Genomic DNA, 25,614 nt, shown 5'->3' on the forward strand with positions numbered 1-25,614 from the left:
CTGGGGCTGAACCCAGTCTGCAGGTATGTGCCCATTCTCCAGAAACACGGGCCTTGGAAACTCTGCCTCTCCCCTCCTCGCTAAGCCCCTGCCCCAGAGCTAGCGGGGGTGGGGAGTCAGCATTGCAGCCCGGGCCCTGGCAGTGAGCACTGCTCCCTGCTTACCACGTTGATGTATTTGACCAGCTCGTTGAAGTTGGGGTTCTCTTTGTATGACACGACCACTTCCGATTCCACTTTCTTCCCAGCACATTCGATGATCACCTGGGGCTGATCTACCTCAAACAGGTTCACCCGCTTCAAGTCTCGCAGGCCCCAGAACAGGATCTGAACAGCAGGAGTCAAGCGCGTCAGCTGCTCTAGGCACTCAGCACTCTTCACACACGCCTTCCCAGCCGCCAATCCCTCACCCCCAAGAGTGACAATCACCCCCAATCCACCCACCTAATCCCAGTGCTCATCTCACCACACCCTGTCCAGCTGCCAGACTGTCCCTCACCCCCACAGGTAACCAGCATCACCACCAGCTCCTCGCCCCATTGCTAACCCTTCCCACGTCCCTGGCACTCGGACCCCTCTTTCCAACACAGGAGGAGTGAGGGCTGCTCCTCACCCACCCAGATGCTCCCAGGAGGAAAACACTAGAAACTTCATCAACAGCAGATGAATGTGCCGGTGTGGAGGTGGGCAGACTCAGCAGAGCACTTTGGGGGCAGATGAGCGAGAGCCAATGCGCTGTCTCACAGCCAGGCTCCTCTGTTCAGTCTGATCGGGAGTTAATCAAACCGCATGGGGCACTTTCCATGTGAGATGCTGGATGTAATGGGGGCTTGTGACCCAACGCACTCCTGTATACACACCCTACACACCACTGGGATTGTCTTTGTACAAAATACGCCTTGTGAGATAGCATTTGAAAACTAATAACTCACTGGTCAATAATAAACCAGTGAAACGCATATAGCAACATGACTTGTAAAGTTAAAGTTGTGACTGACATGCGTTCACCAGACAAGCCTGGGGAGGAGTTAACAAGTTTCTTGAAGACAAAGGACAAGCTGACACCTCTAGCCAGGTGTCGTCAAAGTTGATTGACCATCACTGGTCACATGGCCAGTCTTTGGCAGCGAAGGGGGGCAGGAACAAATCGATGTGCATTTTAACAAACAACATGGAAGCTCTTTCCCCATGAGACCCCCGTGTCTCCATCCTCACAGCTGGAAGGAACGTTATCTAGTGATGCTCAGGAAAATGCATTGCAAAGGGTGACTGGAGTATGGAAGGGAGGGGCAAAAACACCCCTGGTAGGGTTTCTCTCTCTCTCTTTCACCTGGGAAGATCAAGGAACCAGCCTTTGGACTTTGGGAGCGGTTCTGACCTCAGAATTTGGCCAGCCCTCATGCTGGGAACATGTGGTAAGGATTTCACCTTGAACCAAGTCTATTTGTTAAATTTTAGTTACTAGAAAGCGCTTTATCTTTATGTCTTTTGTAAACATTTCTGACTTCCATGCCTTATACTTGTACTCACTTAAAATCTCTCTCCGTGTAGTTAAATAAACTTGTTCTAGTCTTCTTTAATCAAAACTAATCCAGTAGTGTGTTTAAACTAAATTGTTTGGTAACTGCAGTTAAGGAAGCAAACTGTTGTACACTGACCCCTTACAAGGTTCAAGGGACCTCCAATATCTGGACTGCCGAGGAGAGGGCTGGACAGTGCAGAACATACATTTGGGGAAAGTCCAGGACTGGAAGTGTGTTGGGGTCACCCAGCAAGTGGAAACCAAGGCTGGTGGAGTGTGGCTGGCAGGCTGCTGCTATCGCAGACACTCAGGACATGACCTGCATGCTCTCTGGCTGTTTGTGATGGGCCCAGGGTGGGAGATACAGCAGCAAAGCATTGTGAGGCACCCCAGGTTGCAGTGCAGGTGGTGCCTGGATTGCACCCTGAAATGTGATAGGGCTGGTGGGTAGATGTCGCCCCAGTTCCAAGCCACACTCACTTCTGGCCTGCGACAGTCCCTGGTGTGAGGAGGCAGCACAGACATGTTTGAGTCCCAGGCATTGTGTCAGTCCCTTCCCCAACCCCCTGCCATAAAGTCACGGCATTGGTACCAGTCAGAGGACACTCTGCTCAGAACTCTACTGAAAGCCACGGCACCTCTATGCGGAATTCTTTGAGGATGGGCCGGATTCCCTCTGGGATAATGAAGCGTCCAGAATGGGGGTCCTCCAGGAAGTCTGGCTCCTTGGGTTCCACGTCTTTGGGCACTGAAGGCTGGACAGATGGAAATGGCCAGGCCACACAGAAATTAAGGCGCTTGTCTCTCCTGCCCCACAACATCCCCTCACCCACCTACCCACCCATCTCGCCCATCTCCAGCTTTGTCCTCCTCCTTCACTGCTGCCCATTGGTACTGGGGGCCCGCCCGCGATGGGAGTGCTCCTCTCTGCTTGAGGATGTGGCTAGTGCAGGGAGCCCAGCATCATGCTCCAGGTGTTAATCTGCCAAGTCGAGATAGCAGGAGCAGCTGGAACGAGCTGCCATGCACCCCTTACCACACTGCTACCCCAGACAAGCCAGTTACCTCCAAGTAGCCGCTGTAATCCAGCTCGATCAGCTCAAAGGTAGCAATTAATTCCCCTGCTGCTCTGGCTCCTTTGTAAATGTCAAAAAACTGCAGGGCAGGTTTGCAGTATGGTTCATCCACCAGCTTCACCTGTGGAGTAGCAAAGGCGCGGCCAAGAAATACTGGAGAACCCTACAGAGAAGAAGGAGCCGCCATTGGATACAGCCTCAGCATTCTCACGGCGTATCAGGCCCCAGTACAACATGCCAGAACGGGCTGAATCCCCACCAGGTGTACGTTCTGCAAAGTCACCGGAAAGACTCTCTCTCCGTCGCTGACCGCCATGCACTGCTGCAGGGAGCCCACGACAGGGCACTCAGGACTGGGATCACGTTCAGAAAGGGATCAAACCACATCTCCCTTCCTGGGCTTTCCACTGACAGAACCATAAAACCCTGGGCACTCAGCTGACCAGCCCAGTCTTCCTCTTCTCATCTTTATAGGTGAGGGCTTCAGGAGAGCATAGGGATCGGCTCTTCTTAAGTGTAATGCTAATGGCCCAATCTGAACTGTGGAAAATGTAACCAGATACCACAGAAATGGGTGCAATACAGAACAAGGCAACAAACTCCTTCCTCTCACTGACAATGCAGCCGTGCCTTCCTGCATTTCAACAATCATTGCATGCCCTGTATCTACCGGAGTTAGACTTCAAGTTATTTACAGTATGGGCCTTGTCTCCTTGCTTGTAAACTATCTGTATATCTAGGGTGGTCTGTAAATAATAAAACCTATGACTACTATTGAGAATTAAAGCAGTGTGTGTAAGACAATGCATGCATCTATGTATATTATTACATACAAAAAATGTTAAATTAAGGGTATTTAAGTTGCAAAGTCCAGCCCTCAAAAGTTAGGAAATGATAGAATTGGCCACCATAATTCAGTCCCCTTGTGTGTTTGCATTATTATTAGACAGGCTTCTGTTCTGTGATCACATGCTATTTTTTCCACATGCCCCATGTCCTGTTCCGAGCACACGCTGGACAGTGCTCAGGAACCTGTTCAGTGTTTCTTTCTATCCTCATTATTCAGTGTGTGGCCAATTTTACAGTTGGGAAACTGAGCCAGGAAGACAAAGTGACTTGCCAAGGCCACACAGAGAATCAGTGGCAGAACCAAGACCAGAACTCAGGGCAACCTGACGCCCAGCCCTTTGCTCATTCATTCAGCCACACTTCCTTACTTCCAGAGGTGCCGAGCATCCACTTCCCCCAATGAGTTCAGCTGCAGCTGTGAGTGCTCAGCACTTCTGCATATCGAGCCTCAAGTGTCTCAAGCTGGACACCCTCAAAACGAGGAACACACAGTGGCCACCTGCCAAAACTGTGGTGTCGTGACTTTACCAACATCACACAGAGACAGTGGAAAAGACAAGGATGGAATCCAATTCTCCATTCAACAGCCTTAGCCACACGACCAGACTTTCTTCCTACAATCCACTGCCTCATTCCTATACACCTTTCAACTTCTAGTGTGAATGAGGCAAGGCCTACAGACAACAGCCTCCTTTGCTACACACCCCGACTCATCCCCTGAGCACCGTCCATCCTGTGCACTGCATGACGCAAAGGTCCTGTGAAAAAGACAGTAGGTGATCATGTAATGAAAGACCATATCAAAATGCAGGTTGCCAGTTCTGGCATTTCCTAGCTTTCAAGAGCTGGACTTCGCAACCCTAACACCATTATGTTAACAGTTTTTGGGGACTGTGATATGATTGAATTTGATATTCAGTTCAGTTTATTTTACAAGGCCTGCACATTTTCAGTTTTCATTGTGCTGCTGCACTCAGTAGTGAAGACACATAACTGCACTGCGTCAAGCTCTCCAGGAGGTTTTGGCAGCTGGGTGGGGACAGCTGGGCTTTGGCACCAGTGGAGGCAGCTACGAATGCTGGGAAACACATATGAGCATGATAATGCTGTGGTTCAGTTTGATGGTCACATTCAGTGTGTTACGAATAGACTGCAACACCTCCACTTGGGTCTGTAAGTGAAAAATAGCCCAGATTCTCGGCTGCACCAAACCAGATAGCAGGGCAGGTCTGCATCAGCCGACCGCAGCCCAGGTTAGAGCATGCTCAGAGCTTGTCACAGGGAGGGCTGGGCCTGTAAGGGGGGCTGGGATCAGCCCCACCTGTGTCCAGTGATCCCCCTAAGTGGGGTGCCCATGTAATGGGTTCGGGCTTGGGCCAGGCGACCGGGGATCGTGTGATGGTAGCCAGGGCAGGGCTACGTGTGAGGGGGCCTGTTCTCTCAGAGATGGGAGATCGGGGCTGGGAACTGGAAGGCCTGGGCCGGACCTGATACAAGGGTCGCTGAGGGCTGGGAAAGAGGCTGTCCCTACCAGCCAGAGGGAGAGGCCTGGCTACAGCTACCTGCAGTGAGCCGCAACAGCAAAAACCTTCCAAGGGAATTATGAGCCTGGAGGAACCAAATGGACTGTGGCACCCAAGCTGGGCCTAGTGAGCTGGTGAGCCTGGGGCAGGTGGCTGAGAGTCTAGCTCGGAGTTAAACTGCTCTCGTTAGGTCAATAAAGCAGGCCCCTGATGGAGGAGTAACTTTAAAGCACCAGATGAGGTGGTTTGACTAAGGAAGGAGGAAGCTGAGGCAGTCGGGGGGCTGACACTGGGTGAGGTAAGACTGTTACAGACCTGCTCTGACTTCTGCCTTTGGGACTCTGGACCACAGCAAGCCCCTGCCACATCTCCTGTGCATGGGCTGAGCTGGGGGAGTGCAGTGGCCTGTCTGGGCACTGACTTAGAACTCTGCCATACAGTGGATTTCGCAGCTTGGCAGGTCTGGCTGCTTTCCAGACTGCAAACCAGAATCCAGCTCAGTGTTTGCATGTGAACCATCCTCTCCTCTAAGAGCACCTCACTTCCCCAGGCCAGCGCCAGCTCGGCAGGCTTCCCTCATCACACACACGACTCCACTGTTTGGCACCACCAGAGCAGAATGACAACAGAAAGCTTGTCAAAGCCTTTCCCAGGGAGCCACTCCTGGCAGCTCCAACCTCTCTGCAGCTTTGAGCTGCCAGTATAGGTAAGATCCAAGCACAGGAGCGGAGGCAGAGCAAATTGGTGCAGTCGTCCATGTGACATCCTGTATCTGGAGAGATATTCCCTCAGCTTTCCCCAGACTCCTGCACACACTGAGCTTATGGACATAGAGGGCCAGGGTCATTCTGTTATACTTACAAATTTATTATGGTCAAAGATATTGATGACAACAACTGGGGTCTCGGTCTTCAAATCCTCTCTCCTCCCATCAATAATCAGCTGATCATATAAAAGTAGCTCATTCCACAACGGGCTCAGGGTTTCCTCCAAGGTCTGCGTGGAGAGCGATCAGGGTTAATAGAGCTCATCAGAGTCTCTTGAATTCAGTCAAGTTCATACTTACAATGGCCCTTTAAGGAAGCAGTGGAAAGGGGGAGGGGGAGGCTGCAGACATTCCTTCCCCAAAGCAGGGTGAGAGGCACTATGGAGCACACACAAATACACACACGCGCACACCACTCAGTGCAGTGTGTGCATGGCCAATGCCTTCAAGAGCAGGAGATGAGAGAATTCTGGGCGCTGATCTGGGCATTAGCCAGTTTCCCTCAGATACAACTGTTGTCACCAAAGATTCCTTAAATATTCACACTGCCCAGTGCAGGCCTGGCACGAACAATGAAAGGAAACAGAGATTAACAGTGGACAAACCACAGCTTCACAAGTGGCCTTGTAAATAGCCTGTTGCTAGTAGATAAAGAAAGAGTAAGAAGAATGACGGGTGATAATCTACAGCTTTGCTTACTAGCAGCTTGCGGACAGTTCATGATCTGTACAGGGATTGGTTACCAAAATTAGTAACCCAATTACAAAGTGTGATACAATGTAACATGGAATGTGCATGAGTCACTTTGGTTTAGAATGTGTGTACAATCCGATTGATTTTTGTGTGCTTTGGCAAACCCCTACACCCATCCTCTCAGCACAGGACTGCTGTATGCCGAGAAAAAGCCCTCAGTGACAAATCCGGATTTGAGCTAATTCCTTGGGAACAGAGTGTAGAAAGTCTCAGAGAAAAATCCCAACACTCAGAGGGCATGAAAATGTCTCCACAGCTGGAGTCAAGTCTCCTCCGGGGATGCCAGCTTCCAACACTGCAAGCAGTGACTGACTTGGTCCACAGGTGTGTTTCCTGAGGTAAGGGAGATGGGCTGCAGTGGGACCAGAGAGACCTTACCCTGGTGGTCTGGCACTGAGTCGAAAACACCACTCTTGCAAATGGGTCTGAAAGGCCATTGTCGTCAGCAGGCAGGATCCCCCGAGCCTGGTACAAGTGAGCTCGCAGCTGGAAGTAACTGAAGTCTGGCAAGAAAAAGCAGAAATCACTGGGCTGCTATGAGATCAGAGTAGTTATGCCCTTAGCACTCTTGGGAGAGAGTTTCTAGGCAGACCCAGAGGGAGAGGGGGTGGCCCTCGGAGGTGGCCACCCCCCACCCCCTCTCTCCTCCCTTTATTTGTCCCCAGTGACAACAAGTCTTTGGGGGGTTAATTTTGGAGTGATTTGTAATGAACATGAGCCCCTCAGAGCTGCATCACAGCAAAGCCAATGAATTACTGGACAGATCTTGAGCAGGTCACACACCCTAGAAATCGGAGCCCAGTCAGTGACTCTCCAGTAGCTTATGAAGTCACAGTGCCCCTTTCTCGCTGGGGGGGTCCCTGTGACATTCTGCCAGAACTTTAAACCCTAGAGCAGTGGTTCTCAACCCGCAGCCCATGGGCCACTTACGGCCCAATCAGCACACAGCTGTGGCCCATGTGACATCCTCAGGGCCATAGAGGTAGCATTGGATGAGGCCCACAATGGCAAATAGGTTGAGAACCACTGCCCTAGGGACACAGGTTGTCTATGGCAGGCTGAGGTGCCGTGCTCTCTCTGCCCTCCACACTAGCAGGTCTATGCCATCTGTACAGAAGGAGACGGCAGCACTCTAAATGCTGCTGTGGCAAACACACGTTCCCACAAGCCAAAAAGGCTCTTGGCAAAGCCCACATCCAGGTGCCCAGACAGGACTCGCTCGGCTCACCGCTCTCTCATTTGTTTTCACTTTAGCCTCCAGTGGGACTGTAGAGTAACCAGTGCAATCAGGGCAGCTTGTGCTCACCGTCCCTGCTGAGCCGGCTGGGCGGCATGTGCGATGGGAGCCGCGCTGTCTGCTGGCCACTCTCGTAGACGGGCTTGAACTCCTCGGGCAGTTCTGCAGTGCTGTTCTTCACGTACTTGGTCACCCCCAGCCACATATAGATCTCTAGTTTCGCAAAGATCTCTCCGGTGCGTGACCCTGGGACCTTGGAGTGCAGAATGTTAGTTTCACTTCCCATCCAGACCCACAGGCCATCAGACCAGCAGTGACTATATCACACGCCGGTGATTAGCAGTGCACCATCACTGTGCCTGCAGCTTTACACGTGGGTATGATGGGCAGCTGGGCGGGGACCAAATTTTCTGTCTCTTGGGAAATTCCACAATCTCAAAAAAAATGTTATGTTCCAGAAGGAAACCAAAACTTTCAAAATTTCACAGGAAACAAAATTAAAAAAAAAATGTGCTTCAAAATCAAAATATTTTGTTTCCATAAAATCAAAACATTTCCTTCTGATTTTACCTTTTTTATAATATTAAAGAAATTTTGAAATGAAGTAGTTTCTAAACAAAAACCAAAACATTCTGTTCTGCAAATGATGAAATGTTCCCATGTCAAAATGTTCCAAATGCTTTGTGCTGGGTTTTTTTCTAAATGAAAACAACCACTCTGTGAGAGGAGAAGTCAAGTTAGTCTTTACCCAGTCCAGGAGCTCACTTGTTTGGACCTGGTATAGAAATGAGCAGTATTCTCACTATGCAATTAGACTGCTTGGCTTTTACTAGTCTTACAAATTCTTTCTCAGATACAGAACCAATAATTAGAGCTGGGGAAGGAAGGGAGACCAACATGGAGTGAAAGAAGCAGGAATATGGTTAGGTTTTTCACATAAACTCTACCTTTAAAAAGACGGTCTGGATCTTTGCACAGTCCTTGCCTTTCTCCTCTTCCACTACAGAGTAGAGGACATTTTGTGCAGGAATTCTTGTGTATGCCACTCGCTTATTATTGCTGAACATCCAGAGTAGGACATCGGGGAGCGTGCACTGGGGCTGGAAGAGATTGACAATGCAGAGTCTCCGAGAGAATGTCCCCATGAGGGAATACAAATGATCCAATCCTGCTTCCACCAAAGTTAATGGCAAAACTCCCACTCTGCTGAGTGCTTGGCACTTTTGAAAATCAAGTCACTTACTAGGAGCTTAACTGTGGCTTTAGGGGCCTAACTTTAGGTGACATTTTTTGGAAATCTTGATTGCGTAATACATTTGATTTCTCTTAGTAAGTGCAATATACAAGATACAAAGATAATGTTGATTAGTGAACTTCACTTTGACATTTAAAATGTGTATCCTAACTTAAGTTTTTGCATTTGATTTCCCGGCAGTTTTTAAAGGTGACCTGCAAAGATTTTTGCATGGGGTCGTATATTTCTTGCTTTGCTGCTTGTTTTTTCATTAAAAATATCTGGAATATCCAGCCTTCTCCGTTCTCACTGACAGACTCCTGGGAAGACCAGAGCTGTGGACTGAGCCCTCAGATGAATGGGGCGTTGAATCTTTTCTCCCAGGTGTTTCTGACGGAAGGCATGTCTATATTAATGTGAGCCAGGGTCAGATGAGCTCTCCTCTGCCATCTAGTGATGAACTGGGAGAAAAGACTTCAGGAGCAGACGGTATTTGCACAGACACATCCACTCTGCCTAGGTGTTCAGCAGTCAGAGCTTTGCCAAAGTGATCCGTTTGGGCTGTTTTGGGTTAAAATGCAGGGGTAGTCCTTATTGTAGGAGCAACAGGCAGGTACTTAGGTACTTAGTACCAACAGGCAGGTACTTAGCCTGCCCTGACTGAAGGGAGCACCCTAACTTGAACATCCCTCGCTAACAGGGACAGCTCTAGGCACCAGCAAAGCAAGCACATGCTTGGGGCAGCCCATTTGCAGGGGCGGCAGGGATCCAGCATGGGAGCTGAGAACCAACAGGGGGCCCTGGGAGCTGTAGTTCCTTGGTTAGCTCCCTGCCTATAGAGCCAGCCCTGGAGCAGGGAAAGAACTACATTTCCCAGCATTCCCTTGGCCACTACCAACAGGAAAGAGGGGGAGGGAGTGAGGAAGCTGAGACCTCATTCTACAGCCTGCTTTGAATGGAGAGCTGCATTGGGAAGGGTAGGGATATCATATTTTAACATTCAAAAAATAGGACACTCCACGGGGAGGGTAGCCCCATCCTGCCACCATCCACTCCCTCCGACTGCCCCCCACAGAAACCCCAACCCATCCAATCCCCCTGCTCCCTGTCCCCTGATCACCCCCTCCTGGGACCCCTGCCCCAACTGCCCCCCAGGACCCCACCCCCTATCTAAGCCCCACTGGTCCTTGTCCCCTGATTGCCCCCTCCTGAGACCCCACCCCCTATCTAAGCCTCCCTTCTCCGTGTCCCCAACTGCCCCCTCCTGAGACACCCCCCCAAGTTCTCCCCTAGGACCCCACCCCCTACCTGTCCCCTGACAAACCCCTGGGACTCCCATGCCTATCCAACTGCTGCCTGTCCCCTGACTGCCCCCCCCGAACCCCTGACCCATCTAACCCCCCCTTCTCCCTGTCCCTTGACTGCCCCCCGGAACCCCCTACCCCTTCTCCAACCCCCCAGCCCCCTTAGCGTGCCACTCAGACCAGCGTGTCTGGCTTCGCGCAGCGCCAGACACGCTGCTGCATACATGCTGCCGTGCTCCCCTGCGGAGCCACAGCGCCCCCCCCCGCCCCCCCAGCACCTGCCTTCCAGATTTGAACACCTCAAAATTCAGGAGTGCTCAAGCTCAATTCGGGCAGCTGTTACTTCATTTCTCCCAAATCAAATATACTGATCCACTGTAACTTGCTGTAGAAAAAATAGGATAAAATTGAGCAAGAAATGCTTCCCAGTGATTATTAGGACTGGAATTGCTATTTTCAACAGCCATTGCCTTGTTTGTTTGTTTGTTTGTTTGTTTGTTTGTTTGTTTAAAAGGAAGACAGTGATATTGCATTGGCAAATTCCCCATAGAAAGAAAGAGTGGAACAAAAGAATAATAAAGGCACCTCAACTTTTACTCATTTATGTAGGACAGTCTTATAATATGCATCCAGATATCCTCCAGTCACACAAGCTGAAAATTGTTCCACTTTACTGCAGTTCCGTAACCATATGGGAACCAATCCTGTCTGTGTTCTGAGCACACCCAAAATTCCTGCTGAATGACCCGCCCTGGGAGCGAGTTACCAGTGACCCAGGGCTGCGGCGGAAGGAGGGTGCAGGGCGGGGGGGGGGGGGGAGAGCCCAGGGCTGGGGCGGCAGGGGGGTGCGGGTCGGGGGGGAGAGCCCAGGGCAGGGGGTGCGGGTGGTGGGGGAGAGCCCAGGGTTGGGGCGGCAGGGGGGTGTGGCAAGGAGCCCAGGGCTGGAACGGGGGGCAGCCAAAAATTTTTTTGCTTGGGGCGGCAAAAAACCTAGAGCCGTCCCTGCTCGCTAAGCAGGGTAGGGGTGCCAACGCCAAGTGAAAGTTAGAGGGGGGTGAGAACAGGTGTTCCACACTCTGTTTAAAGCATCCTAGAGACCACTTGAAACATTTTCTCTCCAGTGTTTAAAAATGGAGTTGATCAGACTCAATTGAGAAGCCTTGTTTCTGTTCAGTGTTAGTACAGCTGACATCACTGATGAGCATGTCTAGGGGCTGAGCCTGAGACCTGGTGTGGGGCCAGAGTTGCAGTGAAAGACAAAGCAGAGGCAGCACCAGTAGCTGGGCTAAGCAGTGGAACCTCAGAACATGGCACTGTGGCGGTACCAGCAAGCAGCGGCAGAGATAACAGCGGTAGTGAGCAGCAGGGACAGCAGCAGCAGCAAGAGGTATTGCTCAATGGCCCTCCCTTGACAGGTGGGAGACAAACCCACACGAACACACCCCAACTGTGTGCAGCGGAGGGAAAGGGGAGTGGCGTGTTAAAGGGACTTTTGTCCATCAGACTTTCATTGCACAAGGTGGGAAACTGAGGCAAGGGACATTGCCCGACGTACTGTGGGGTGGGTGTTTACTTATAGTTTACGTGCTTTTGAATTATTGTTGCAATGTTTTCCTAAATGAATGTGTGTGTGTGGGGGGGGGGGTTGTTATACACAGACTCAGTGCTTGTAAGTGGGGAAGTATTGTCTTTCAGAGGTGCCCAGGGGTGGTGTTTAATTTTCCCAGATTTCGGGGTCGGGGCTCGAGCCGGTTCTGTTCTGCAATGTTAAGAGGAACCCCTAGATATTGAACCTGGCCCTTGTTGTTGCTGCTGACACCACCCAGCAGAAAGGTTACATTAAGACAATGTGTCCTGTGCCGTTGCCGCAGTGCAAAATTGTACTGTAAATGTATGGCACAGGCACAGAGTGGGGCACCAGGGCAACTATGGAGACAAACAAAGAAGAGAGGCTTTTTTTAAACACTAACTAAAAAACCTCTTCCCCTCTTAATTGCTCAGGTTCCAGCCTTTTATAGTTCTCCTGCCAGCCAGCAAGTCCCCTGGCAAATATAGATGAGATGGACAATTCTAACATAAAAACCACAACCTTTCAAAAAAAATCTTCCAGGTTTTTTCACTCCTCAAAGGGAAACACAAGAAGGACACACTAGTTCTTTCCTCCATGGACACTTTAAAGACAATTAAAGGGTTGCCTCAGCGGTGTGGTCTATGCACAACCTTGCATGAAACAATGAAAAATGTGTGAATTAAAACCGATGTAATTATTTTGGTGCTGGTTTGTGTGTGGACACTAATTTCAGAATAAAAGCGCCTAAAGTCCCTTTTGCTAACGTTTTGTTACCAATTTTAGCTAAATTGACTTTAGCCCCTTTTATTCTGAAATTAGTGTCCACACACAAACTGGCACAGAAATAATTACATCGGTTTTAAGAAATGAGTATGTTTGTAGTGCTTGATGCTAGCACTTAGATGGCTTTGACAGGTGCTGAAGTTCACATCTCATTGAGATAAGGAAAGAGGGGAGGTAAATTCCTGCCTTTGTCTTATTGCTGGCTGGGAACAGCTCTCTACTGGCTGGATTAACAGGGCAGCATCTCATTAGTTAACATTGCGAAGAGGTAGGCCTTGTCTGTGTTCAAAGCTGCATCCATCTCACTGAAGGTGCGATTCCAAACCAAGTGAGTTAAACCCATGCAATACCCACCGGGGACACACACAACCCAAATTAAGCCTAGTTTATATGAATTTAGCTTAATTCAGTAAAGAATCAGGGTACGTCTACACCCAGCCGCTAGTTCGGCGGCTGGGGATCGAAGTTCCGGGTTCGATTTATCGCGTCTGGTCTGGACGCGATAAATCGAACCAGGAAGTGCTCGCCGTCGACTGCGGTACTCCAGCTCGGCGAGAGGAGTACCGCGGAGTCGACGGGGAGCCTGCCTGCCGCGTGTGGACCCCGTCTGAACCGCGGTAAGTTCGAAGTAAGGTATGTCGAATTCAGCTACGTTATTCACGTAGCTGAATTTGCGTACCTTACTTCGACTTGGGGGGCAAGTGTAGACCAAGCCTCAGTTAAGACCTACATCGAGGCAGATCTGGTTTTAATCCAATTAAGAGTATCCACACTATGTTTTCACCGGTTTAATGAATTAGTTTTGTAAACTGATTAAAACTAATTGTGAGGAAACTTTGAATATAGAAAGGCCCAAATTTCTGCTACAGAAAAAGAAACAGAATTGTTTTAAATGAAAGCTCAGAATTCACAGAATGTGCTCAACACGGATCCTCCTGGGGAGAGACCCTGAGACAGCAGAACTGGAGATTGTCTCCCCGTTCAAGCGCGCTGCTGCCAAATGGCTGGGATTTGGCTGTGTGTCAGGCCAGGCCAGGCAGGGACAGAAAGCAGCGATGTCACATATAGGGTGGGGATCATTAGGTTCTGCTCACAAATCACAGCAAATCCACTATTTCTCAATCACTTAGAACCATGTATTCTATCATCTTCTATCACGTACACCTTGGACAGAGCAGGTTGCAGGGCTGCTACTAGCATGTCAGGCTCTTGTGCCAGATGTGGACAGGCCACAGAGCTTCCTACCCCCAGAGGTGCACTAGGGATGTGTTCACCTTAAGACACTAATGCACTGCCAGGAATGTTGGGAGCGTCAATAAGGGCTGTGACATGGTGCCACCTAGTGGCTCAGCAGCATAATACAATCTAACATTCTCTACACACTTCCCAAGCCGGGTGAGGGTCCAGCTACTCATGGGAGTAGGCACGGCCTCAGCCACTTGGCTCTCGCTGGCACTGACCCCAAGCTCACAGGAGTGTTTACAATAGGAAAAAATAATTCAGAGTAGGAAGGCCACCTGCCTAGCGAGAGGGAGAGAGCCCAGCCCCCACCCTCCCAACTGGGAAAGAGGGAGCCCAGCCCCCGCCCATCCACGGGGGTGGGGGAGAAGGAGAGCCTAGTCTCCACTCGCCCAGCTAGTGGGGGCCTGGCCCCCTTCGCCTGCCTGTCCAGAAGTGGGGGGTGCCCGGGGTCCCGGACAGCGCACATCGTACCTCTTTAGCCAGGGAGCGCAGCTTTCCTAGGATTCTCTTTGTGTCATTCACTTTCTCCTTCACGTTGGCTCGAATCAGCCGCCTCCTCACACGGAGCCCCTGCTTCGCATACAGGATCTGAACACAAAGCACACCGGTCACAGGTCTGCAGCGCGCCTGACGCCCACCGAGAACGCCGGAGACACCAGCATCCCGAGGTCAGGTGATCACATCTAGGCCTGTCTGAGGAGTTGTACTCAGCGGGGTGGACCCAAGCCTGTACGTCCATCTCCAGCACAGCTCTCACCGCCCCCAAGGCTCCCAGCGGGCAGGGGAGAGCAGCAGCCACGGAGTGGGGACGGGTCCCCTCGAAATTAACGTCACCAACAACTTATAGCAATTTATCAGCAACACTGAGCCTGTCGCTGAGCCGCACCCGAGAACCCGGCCCCACATGGCCCAGCCACACCCCCACACAGAGCCTGTCGCTGAGAACCCAGCCCCACATGGCCCAGCCACACCCCCACACAGAGCCTGTCGCTGAGCCACGCCCGGGAACCCAGCCCCACACAGCCCAGCCACACCCCCACACTGAGCCCGTCGCTGAGCCGCAGCCAGGAACCCTGCCCCACATGGCCCAGCCACACCCCCACACTGAGCCCGTTGCTGAGCCGCACCCGGGAACCCTGCCCCACACGGCCCAGCCACACCCCCACACAGAGCCTGTCGCTGAGCCATGCCCAGGAACCCGGCCCCACACGGCCCAGCCACACCCCCACACAGAGCCTGTCGCTGACCCGCGCCCGAGAACCCAGCCCCACACGGCCCAGCCACACCCCCACACAGAGCCTGTCGCTGAGCCATGCCCAGGAACCCGGCCCCACATGGCCCAGCCACACCGCCTCACAGAGCCTGTCGCTGAGCCACGCCCAGGAACCCGGCCCCACACGGCCCAGCCACACCCCCACAGAGAGCCTGTCGCTGAACCGCACCCGGGAGCCCTGCCCCACACGGTCCAGCCACACACCCACACTGAGCCTGTCACTGAGCCGCGCAGGGAAACCCGGCCCCACACGGCCCAGCCACACCCCCACACTGAGCCCGTCGCTGAGCCACACCCGGGAACCCGGCCCCACACGGCCCAGCCACACCTCCACAGAGAGCCTGTCGCTGAGCCGCACCCGGGAGCCCTACCCCACACGGTCCAGCCACACACCCACACTGAGCCTGTCACTGAGCCGCGCAGGGAAACCCGGCCCCACATGGCCCAGCCACACCTGCGAACCCAGTCCCACAAGCCCAGCCACAGTCCTACACGGAGTCCGTCACTGAGCCACGCGGGGGAACCCAGCCCCACACGGCCCAGCCATACCCTGCACTGGACTCCAACTGTTTCTTTGTGGCGGAGCAGCCCTCGGTGAGCCTGTTCCACCTGAGCTTCAGGAGCTGCCCTGGCTCCCCTTTCAGGGGCCTTTCCAGGGGCTGATTCCAGAGCCCTGTGGAATCTGGGCTGGGACCCAGGCACTGCCCCAAGCTAGGACACACAGGACCCAGATGTTTAAGTGTGTGAGTCACAAGGGCTAGGATAAAATCAGTACCGGACTTCGGGGCACAAACCAACCACAGAACAAACTGCCTCTGGGGCTGCTTACTGCAGAACTGCCCCTTGTGGGGAGCCTGACAACTTCCTCTGAAGCATCAGGGGCCAGCCCCTACCCAGGACAGGATCCGTGGGGAGATGGACACCTGCTCCTAGTGAGTGAGGGGAGGGTGGCGGGGCAGTACCCACAGACTATTAGCTACGGTCACAGAGAGCCTTTAGCATTAGAACCAACCCTCTCTGCAAGGTGGCCGCCCTTCAGGGCACAGTGTGAGGCTTACCAGGTTACTCAGGGATTATCTGGAGTTGGGCAGGTAAAGAGACGGCCTCCGGCAGACAGGCAGTAGCTCAGTTTTACTGGCTAAGGTCTCGATCCTGCAAGCTGTTCCAGACAGCCAAGCCCCATCAGTCTCAAGGGCGCTCCAGGTGGGCAGACCCACGCACCTGTGCAGAACTGCCCCGAGACTCCGGCTGCAGGAGCAGCAGGACGGAGGCTGCGGTGATGGGCACATAACAATGGCCATTCAGACACATACAGTTCCTTCAGAACCGGCACTACACATCTCCCATGATGGCAATTCCACCTTGTCCCCCTCCCCAAACTCCTCTCAGAGCCAGTGACCACCCAAAGCCCCTCCCTCCCTCAACCCCACAGACCCTACCCCACTTACAATGTTGTGTGTCAGGGATTTCAGCCGACATCTGTCGAGGTTGTTTGGACGTGACATCATTTTTTTCTCAGCATTCAGTGAATACTGCCTGTGATTAGAGAGACCCCGTGAGCCCTGAGCCAGGACCACGCTCTCCACATCCCTCAGGCAGGGCACGGCTCCGAAAACATGAACCTAATGGATTTCAAGGGAAACCACTAACATCCCTCCTCTCTCTGAACTGCTTTTCCTTCTCCAGCCACCAACAGCCCTTAGCTGCATTTGAGCTGTGCATTAGGCAGGACCTCGTGTGTCCCCTTCATAGTAAATTAGGCTCTAGCCCCACAACAGGCCCCTGCCCCACTGAGCAGTCACCCTGAATGGGACCTTAGTCAGCTTCAGTCTCCCTCCTGTCCGCGTGGGTCTTTCCAAGCAGAAAGGGAGGGGAAGCACAAAGGCAGTTATCAAAGCAGAGAGTGGCTGGCGTAGCACCTGAAGCTACATTCCGCTTGCTGTGGCAAACCGACCAGCAACCCATTAACACCAGCTCTGGAACTGCAGCCTGCTCCCCCCTGTGCTTCCTGGGAGCGGGGTGCCCTGTATGAGCTCACTCAATCTCTCCTGCCTCTTCTTGGCTTCCATCCAGGGGCAGCTCTATGTTTTTTGCAGCCCCAAGCACGGCAGGCAGGCAGCTTTCGGTGGCGCGCCTGCGAGCGGTCCGCTGGTCACGCGGATTCGGCGACATGCCTGCTGGAGGTCCCCGCTGCTGAATTGCCGCCGAAGCCACGGGATCGGTGGACCTCCCGCAGGCAGGGCCGGCTTTAGCAAGTGCGGGGCCCGATTCGTGGGGCTTATACTCACCGGGCAGCGCTCCGAGTCTTCGGCGGCACTTTGGATTGCCATGCTCCGGCCGGGGAGGGGGGCCACGGGGCTTGCTGGGCTCCGGCCGGGACAGCGGGGCCACGGGGCTTTGGAGCTCCGGCCGGGGAGCGGGGCCACGGGGCTTGCTGGGCTCCGGCCGGGACAGCGGGGCCACGGGGCTTTGGAGCTCCGGCCGGGGGAGCGGGGCCGCGGGGCTTTGGAGCTCCGGCCGGGGAGGGGGGCCACGGGGCTTGCTGGGATCCGGCCGGGACAGCGGGGCCACGGGGCTTTGGAGCTCCGGCCGGGGGAGCGGGGCCGCGGGGCTTTGGAGCTCCGGCCAGGACAGCGGGGCCGCGGGGCTTTGGAGCTCCGGCCGGGACAGCGGGGGCCGCGGGGCTTTGGAGCTCCAGCCCGGGAAGCGGGGCCGCGGGGCTTTGGAGCTCCGGCCGGGAGAGCGGGGCCGCGGGGCTTTGGAGCTCCGGCCGGGGGAGTGGGGCCGCGGGGCTTTGGAGCTCCGGCCAGGAAAGCGGAGCCGCAGGGCTTTGGAGCTCCGACCGGGGGAGGGGGGCCGTGGGGCTTTGGAACTCTGGCCAGGAGAGCGGGGCCGCGAGGCTTTGGAGCTCCGGCCAGGGGAGCGGGGCCGCGGGGCTTTGGAGCTCCGGCCAGGAGAGCGGGGCCACGAGGCTTTGGAGCTCCGGCCAGGAGAGCGGGGCCACGGGGCTTTGGAGCTCCGACCGGGGGAGCGGGGCCACGGGGCTTTGGAGCTCCGGCCGGGGGAGCGGGGCCACGGGGCTTTGGAGCTCCGGCCGGGGGAGCGGGGCCGCGGGGCTTTGGAGCTCCGGCCCGGGAAGCGGGGCCGCGGGGCTTTGGAGCTCCGGCCCGGGGAGGGGGGCCGTGGGGCTTTGGAGCGGGGCCGCGGGGCTTTGGAGCTCCGGCCAGGAGAGCGGGGCCGCGGGGCTTTGGAGCTCCGGCCAGGAGAGCGGGGCCGCGGGGCTTTGGAGCTCCGGCCAGGAGAGCGGGGCCACGGGGCTTTGGAGCTCCGGCCGGGGGAGCGGGGCCGCGGGGCTTTGGAGCTCCGGCCCGGGAAGCGGGGCCGCGGGGCTTTGGAGCTCTGGCCCGGGGAGGGGGGCCGTGGGGCTTTGGAGCGGGGCCGCGGGGCTTTGGAGCTCCGGCCAGGAGAGCGGGGCCGCGGGGCTTTGGAGCTCCGGCCAGGAGAGCGGGGCCGCGGGGCTTTGGAGCTCCGGCCAGGAGAGCGGGGCCGCGGGGCTTTGGAGCTCCGGCCCGGGGAGCGGGGCCGCGGGGCTTTGGAGCTCCGGCCCGGGGAGCGGGGCCGCGGGGCTTTGGAGCTCCGGCCAGGGGAGGGGGGCCGCAGGGCTTTGGAGCTCCAGCTCGGGGAGCGGGGCCGTGGGGCTTTGGAGCTCCGGCCCGGGGAGCGGGGCCGCGGGGCTTTGGAGCTCCAGCCAGGGGAGGGGGGCCGCGGGGCTTTGGAGCTCCGGCCCGGGGAGCAGGGCCGCGGGGCTTTGGAGCTCCGGCCCGGGGAGGGGGGCCGCGGGGCTTTGGAGCTCCGGCCCGGGGAGGGGGGCCGCGGGGCTTTGGAGCTCCGGCCAGGGGAGGGGGGCCGCGGGGCTTTGGAGCTCTGGCCCGGGGAGCGGGGCCGCGGGGCTTTGGAGCTCCGGCCGGGGGAGCGGGGCCGCGGGGCTTTGGAGCTCTGGCCCGGGGAGCGGGGCCGCGGGGCTTTGGAGCTCCGGCCCGGGGAGCGGGACCGCGGGGCTTTGGAGCTCCGGCCAGGGGAGGGGGGCCGCGGGCTTGCCGCGCTCTGGCTGGGCGCGGGGCCCAATTCTGGGGAATCGGGGGAATTGGCCTAAAGCCGGCCCTGCCCGCAGGCATGCCACTGAAAGGCACGCGCTTGCTGCACTGGTGCCTGGAGCCACCCCTGCTTCCATCCCCCCTCTTCCCTTTCCTTCCCTCTCTTCCCCTCCTTTCTTGTCTTTATTGACCAGCCTTACTATCTGGATGGCTTTCTTCCTAAACTGTAGAGCCCTTCGCTCGAGGAGGGGCCTGCACCATTGTGCTTCAGTGTAGCGTGCAAAGCAGCAGAGGAACCACACAGTCTCTTGCAGTATAACACCCTTCCTCTGATTGCTGCTGGCTCTGCGGAGCACACAGGCATGCTTTGGTCACTGCTCAGGCATCCTCTGCAGAGCTTTGGGCTCCCCAGGAAATTGTGCCTAACTCTCAGGCACAGGCGCCGACCTTCCAATGTGCCAGGGGGTGCTTGACCCTCGGCTCTGCCTCAGGCCCCACCCCCACTCTGCCTCTTCCGGTCCCCGCTCCACCCCCGCCTCTTCCCACCCCGTTCCGCCCCCACCCCCCAGCAAGCCGTGCCCTCGCTCCTCCCGCTCTCTCCCAAAGCCTCCTGCATGCCGCAAAACAGCTGATCGTGGCAGGCGAGAGACGCGGGGAGGGAGGGCGAGGCTTAATCAATGGGACCTGCCAATGGGCAGCAAACACTGGGGGACTGGAGGGGGAGCTGATGGGTGCTCAGCACCCACCATTTTCCCCCATGGGTGCTCCAGCCCCGAGCACCCATGGAGTTGGCGCCTGTGGTTTCAAGTGCCTAGAAAATCACAGGATCACGCTGTGATCCACAAAGCCTGAGCTAGTTGCCTAGGCTCCCTGTAGAATGACTGGGGAGAGACAGGCACCTTAGACTGCCATACGCCAGCTAGCTAGGCAGTGAGCTGCCTAAACTACCAATGGGAGATGCAGATGAGAGGAAAGTCCCGCCCTTCTCAGGAGATAGGTGCCTATCTCTGCATAGCAATTCATAACTAGTAATGGGCCTTCGCCACAATGTTTGGCTCTGGAGCTAGGTGTGATCTGCTCCCAAGTTCTGGGACATTTCGATCCACCTCTAACTGTGACTGAAAAGTTATGGGTTTTGGCCTACACCTGTGACTGGGGCAGAACAGGCTGGGCAAGGTCTGGGGAGAGTGTGGTGTCTGGGAACATTCACTGAAATGCAAACAAAGAGTTCAGAAAGAAACCAAAGGAAGCAGAGACTCACTAACCTGCATCCAGCTACAAACTCCTCCAGCACCTGCTTGAGTCTGTCTTCTGCTTTAGACTTTGGCCTCCTCATGAGCGTCTCCACGTCATCCAGTCCATGTTCCTGTTGAGACAAGCGTCACGTTAAAATTATCCCTGGGTGCAAGTGCAGACATGCAGCAGGGAGAGCAGTGCCTTTGTGTCAAGTCCCCGAAAATTCGCCTAAAATAACCTTGGGGCCCCTTTGACAAGAGGTAGCAAATGTCAGGGCCTTGCAGGTCAGCTTCCTGTTGGAGGAGAATCAGTGATGTGGAAACCGGGTATATGAGTGTTACTTTTTATATTTACACTATATACACCAGTCCTGGAACAGAAGTGGTCACAAATGGCACATAGGTAACCTCTTTCAGATTTCTCAACCCAAACACCAGTGCCCAGTTCCCAGGACGCAATTGTGCCCTAAGTAAGTATTGACTCCAGTTAGAGAAATTAAGGCTGAGAACAAGTTCCTTTGTGGTTCGCAACAGCTCCCCCAAAGAACCTGCATCACAAAACACAACAATGCAGCACGTGTCCAAAGATAGCACACTGCTCGCACGCAAAGAAAGAGAATGTGAGAAACCATGGAACAGCGCATCCAGCTCCCACCGTCTCAATATTGCACATGCTGTACTTTTCCTGATCAAACCTATGTGAGCGGCCAGGGCTCAATCCTGCAAGAGGCCCTGACTGCAGTGGGGGAGGAGAGTATTAAACTCCTGACAGATTAACGACACATGCTTTGGGCTTCTGATTTTCTGTTTTAACTGATAAACACCAATGAAACACCCCCCCACAAAAAAATGAAACCAGTGTTTTTACAATGAACATTGGGAAAACACCAGAAAGGCTTATTAGTATCTAAGGGTACGTCTATACTTACCTCCGGGTCCGGCAGTAAGCAATCGATATTCTGGGATCGATCCCGGAAGTGCTCGCCGTCGACGCCGGTACTCCTGCTCCGCGAGAGGAGTACGCGGAGTCGACGGGGGAGCCTGCCTGCCGCGTCTGGACCCGCGGTAAGTTCGAACTAAGGTACTTCGACTTAGTTGCGTATCTTAGTTCGAAGTGGGGGGTTAGTGTGGACCAGGCCTAAGAGCTTGTCTACAGTAACCTGTGGCACATGAATTGGTCTATGTAGACCCTGCCTGTGCACACTGAAGTCTATCTAGTGCTGTTTGAAGACGTGCTCTGTTAAAGCACGCTGTGGAACTTTACAAAGAGATTACACTCTCGGTATGCACTACTGCCAGGAGTAACGTATGTGAGATATAATTACTCATTACAGTACGTACAAAGAGAAAGCCTCAAACACCCCCAATTATTTAGGTTGACCAGACAGCAAGTGTGAAAAATCGGGATGGGGGTTGAGGGTAATAGGAGCCTATAACAGAAAAAGCCCCAAATATCGGGACTGTCCCTACAAAATCGGGACATCTGGTCACCCTACAATTATTGGACATCTACATAAAACTCAAAAATTGCTACAAATAAATGTCATAAAAGAAATCAGTAAGCCCAAGAAAGAGTGCTAGGAGGAAGCAGTGCGAGGGGAAGCAATGGGGTCTCCCAGTCACTGCTATACTTTACCAGGCGTTCTGCTATTTTGACAATCCAGTTGGAATTGTAGAGCCTCCAGGTGTGATCTTCCCAATAGCTCCAGACGTACACACAGGGCTTCTCATGCAGCAAGGGCAGGCAGCTGTAAGAACTAAGAGCAACAGTCAGAGCAGGTTACAACTCACACTGAGAGACTGACGCAGCCTCAGAGCCATCCTAATACATGTCAGTCGCCTTGGGGAACCAAGCCATGGGATGCATGGCTCTGCGGCTGCTGCCTTAGCTCCGAGAAAGAAGCACTGTGCTGAGAACAGAGGCCCAGATTCACAAGGGACGTAGGGTGGTGACACTGAGCATTGCAGTGCCTAGCTCTCAGGTGCCTAGAAAATCACAGGAACACACTGGGATCCACAAAGCCTGAGTCAGGCACCTGGGCTCCCTGTACAATGCACGGGGAGAAACAGGTGCCTTAGAATGCCATTCACAGCAGCCAGTATGCTAGGCAAGAGCTGCTTGGACTAACCAATGGGAGATGCCAGCTATAGGAGTCAAGTATCAGAAGGGTAGCCGTGTTAGTCTGGATCTGTAAAAAGCAACAGAGAGTCCTGTGGCACCTTTAAGACTAACAGATGTATTGGAGCATAAGCTTTCGTGGGTGAAGTGGGCATTCACCCACGAAAGCTCATGCTCCAATACATCTGTTAGACTTAAAGGTGCCACAGGACTCTCTGCAGCTATAGGAGTGAGTGCTGAGCCCCGTCCCGCTCACAGAGAGAAGTGCCTAAGTCCAGGCTGCAGGGAAGCTCCTGTCTCTGCGATCCAGATCCGGGATGTCAGGGCGCCCTAGGCGCCCAGGGAGTTTCTTGTGAAAATGAATCAGGCAGGGCTGTCCACACAGAACAGCCAGAGGAGGAGGGGTGCCATCACGTGATAACGTTTAGCCCAGTGGTTAGAGCACTTGCGCAGGATGTGGGAGACCCATCAGAGGGGATAAAAGGATTTGAATAGGGGGTGCTCTAACGACTGTACTGTGGGATCGTCTGATGCGGGGCTCCCTCGGTCTCTCCAGGGAAGCTATTCCATTGGGGACAAATACTTAGCATCACTGGGCCAGAGTGAGAGAGAGAACGACTCTATAGTCCAGTGGCCAGGGCACCCCAGTGAGGTGGGAGACCCAGCATTCAGTCCCCGTCCCCAGTGACTCTATAACGCACAGTGGAATAACATCAAGAGGAGAGATTAAGGGAGCCCCACATGAGAATAACCCATAACTCACTCCTGAGAGGGGTGGGACCCACGTTCAGACCTCATTTTCCCCGTTTCAGCAGACAGGGGAATTGAACCTGGGTCACCCATATCCCAGGTGACTGCTCTAACTACTGGGACAAAGTTAGGAGGTAGGCACCACCTCTAGGCAGATTTTGAATGGGACCCGACCCAGCAGGTGACCTCTGAGTAACACCCCCGCCCCATATCAGGCCCCACAGGCGAAAACTTACCTTCTCGGATTTGTGGATTGCTCTGGGCCTCGGAAGGAGACGTCCCCTAAAGGGAGGCAGCAGCGTGCATACCCAGAGACAGAAACACAGGTGCCAAGGGAACTTTTACGCTGAATACTTAGTTTAGATGCCTACAGCATTCGGTAGGGATTCTGTGGACCTCAGTGGAGTCTAAAACTGAGACTTAGGTGCCTAATTGCATGATCAAGGAGCTGAAGTACCTTTATGAATCTGGCTCAGAGATCCTGCCATAAGGGCTGGGTGCAAGGGCTGATGCAGTGCTTATGGCAGAGCCAACCCCAACGGAGGAGGTCGGACAACTCCTCCAGGGCAGCCTGGAATGACCCTCATAGCTGGAACTTGTCTTACACGATGACTTTGTCAAGACCCTAGACACTGAACCTTCTTTGGGGGTCAAGCTTGTCTGGCCACCGACACTAGACTCTGGCACCAGTCTTGAACCCCCAACAGCAAATCCCCTAGTGCAGCATGCAGTTGGTGAAGCCCCAGCACGCCGAGCAATGCTCAAGGCTGTGTCCTTCCCTGCAGCGGAAAAGGCACTGAGCATTCTCCTCTCTCATGGACATTGTGCCATCGCAGGAAAGACACAGTTTGAAGCCAAAGGATTTGTCCTCTGCCATCCCAAATGAGTAAAAGGAGCCTCAACAGAACAGGATGAAGCTCGGTGGAGTCTAAGATGGCCTAACCCACCCAATAAAATGAGTTCCTCCTGGTGTCTATGGCAGTCAGCTGGTCTGAACCCCCTCTGCGGTGAAGGCTCAACAGACACTGGTACCTAGACAGCTCCAAAACCAGATTGGAAGAGCTAAATTCCTGTCTTTTGTCCCATAGCAATCATCTCCCTGCCCATTCGGGGGGATTCCCTGTACCAGAGAAGCACCACATGCTAATCCTCCACTCCCACCCTCAGTTGGAACACTTTATATCCAGCATTTGAGATGCTGAATACCCAATGTACCCAGCACGACATTTCTGCTGCCACCATAGGCGGAACCACTGCTCTCCTGGGGACAGTGGCCTTTAGCTATCTACGTATGGCATCTAGGGCTGGGGGATCAAAAGCACTTAGGCCCCGAACGTTCATTCAAATCAATGGAAGTGAAAAGCCTCCAACTCCTACTGATTCACTAGAGAATCTCGCTGGCTAGGTGGAACATGATTAGCTAGGAGCCCTACCATCTACACCCATGTACCTGTTAATGCCTTATGGGATGAATAAGAGTCCAAAGCACCTTTGCGAAGGAGGCTGATGTGAGCGAGCACCATGAAGAGAACTCACCTGTCGTATTCGGTGGGCTCTGGCCTTTGGCTTTCTGTCATGGATTTATTCTGTAAAGTTGGACTCGGGGCCATAACTTCAATATCCAGCTCCTCGTCTGAAGTGGGATCCAGCAAAGGCTGCTTGTCTTCAGGCCCTTCTCCTTTCTGACCTTTCTTAGGCATTTTGGTCACAACCTCTTCAGCTTTCCCATAGTTCCCTTGCAAATACAGGTATTGTTCATATTTTAAACTAAATATCTGCCATAGCCTAGAGGTGACAGGATGTGCCTGCCCAGCCACTGGAGTACTAGAAGCAAGTGCCAGTGTTCCCGGCATTAGAAGTGCCTTAATGTCCAGCCCTCAGAGCATGGTGCACACAAGCTGGAGACTCTGGGTGGCCAGACATGAACTCCTCCTAGACTCTTCCGAGTTCACAGTTTTACTATAGGGAGCCTTTTAGCCCCCCGACACCCTCACTAGACTCAGAAGGACCCACCCAGGCGCAGCAGCTTCCCTTCCTTCTTCCACCCAACCCGCTCCATGTGGGAAGCAGCAGCAGAAGCTGGCAGGAGCCTTTGCAGCTTCCTAGCATCGTCATTCACTTAACTCTGAAGTTTGGGACTTTGGACTTTTAAAAAAAAAAATCTTTTCCCACGGGTTGTTTCCCCAGTTGCCCCATCCCTCTGATGCCCTCAGCTGCCTGGCATCACTCCACAACCATTGAGCTTCTCAGTCTCTCTCGCTCTCTCTCCCTCCACTCCCGCATTT

General features: G+C 54.2%; 1 protein-coding gene across 1 annotated transcript in view; it reads right to left on the minus strand.

The window, feature by feature from the left end:
• The window catches only part of LOC135886680 (fer-1-like protein 4), a 106,038-nt gene that overhangs the window by 34,865 nt on the left and 45,559 nt on the right, over positions 1–25,614 (minus strand). Inside the window, exons 17-28 of the mRNA XM_065414465.1 lie at positions 24,866–25,064; positions 22,097–22,217; positions 20,491–20,591; positions 16,580–16,667; positions 14,330–14,446; positions 8,673–8,825; positions 7,795–7,978; positions 6,867–6,991; positions 5,831–5,965; positions 2,587–2,760; positions 2,160–2,276; positions 165–326 (exon numbers count right to left, since the gene is read on the minus strand). Coding sequence (XP_065270537.1) covers positions 165–326; positions 2,160–2,276; positions 2,587–2,760; positions 5,831–5,965; positions 6,867–6,991; positions 7,795–7,978; positions 8,673–8,825; positions 14,330–14,446; positions 16,580–16,667; positions 20,491–20,591; positions 22,097–22,217; positions 24,866–25,064 — 1,676 coding nt within the window. The remainder of the gene's footprint in view (positions 1–164; positions 327–2,159; positions 2,277–2,586; positions 2,761–5,830; positions 5,966–6,866; positions 6,992–7,794; positions 7,979–8,672; positions 8,826–14,329; positions 14,447–16,579; positions 16,668–20,490; positions 20,592–22,096; positions 22,218–24,865; positions 25,065–25,614) is intronic.

This window comes from Emys orbicularis, chromosome 12 (genome assembly GCF_028017835.1).
Source record: "Emys orbicularis isolate rEmyOrb1 chromosome 12, rEmyOrb1.hap1, whole genome shotgun sequence".
NCBI lineage: Eukaryota > Metazoa > Chordata > Testudines > Emydidae > Emys > Emys orbicularis.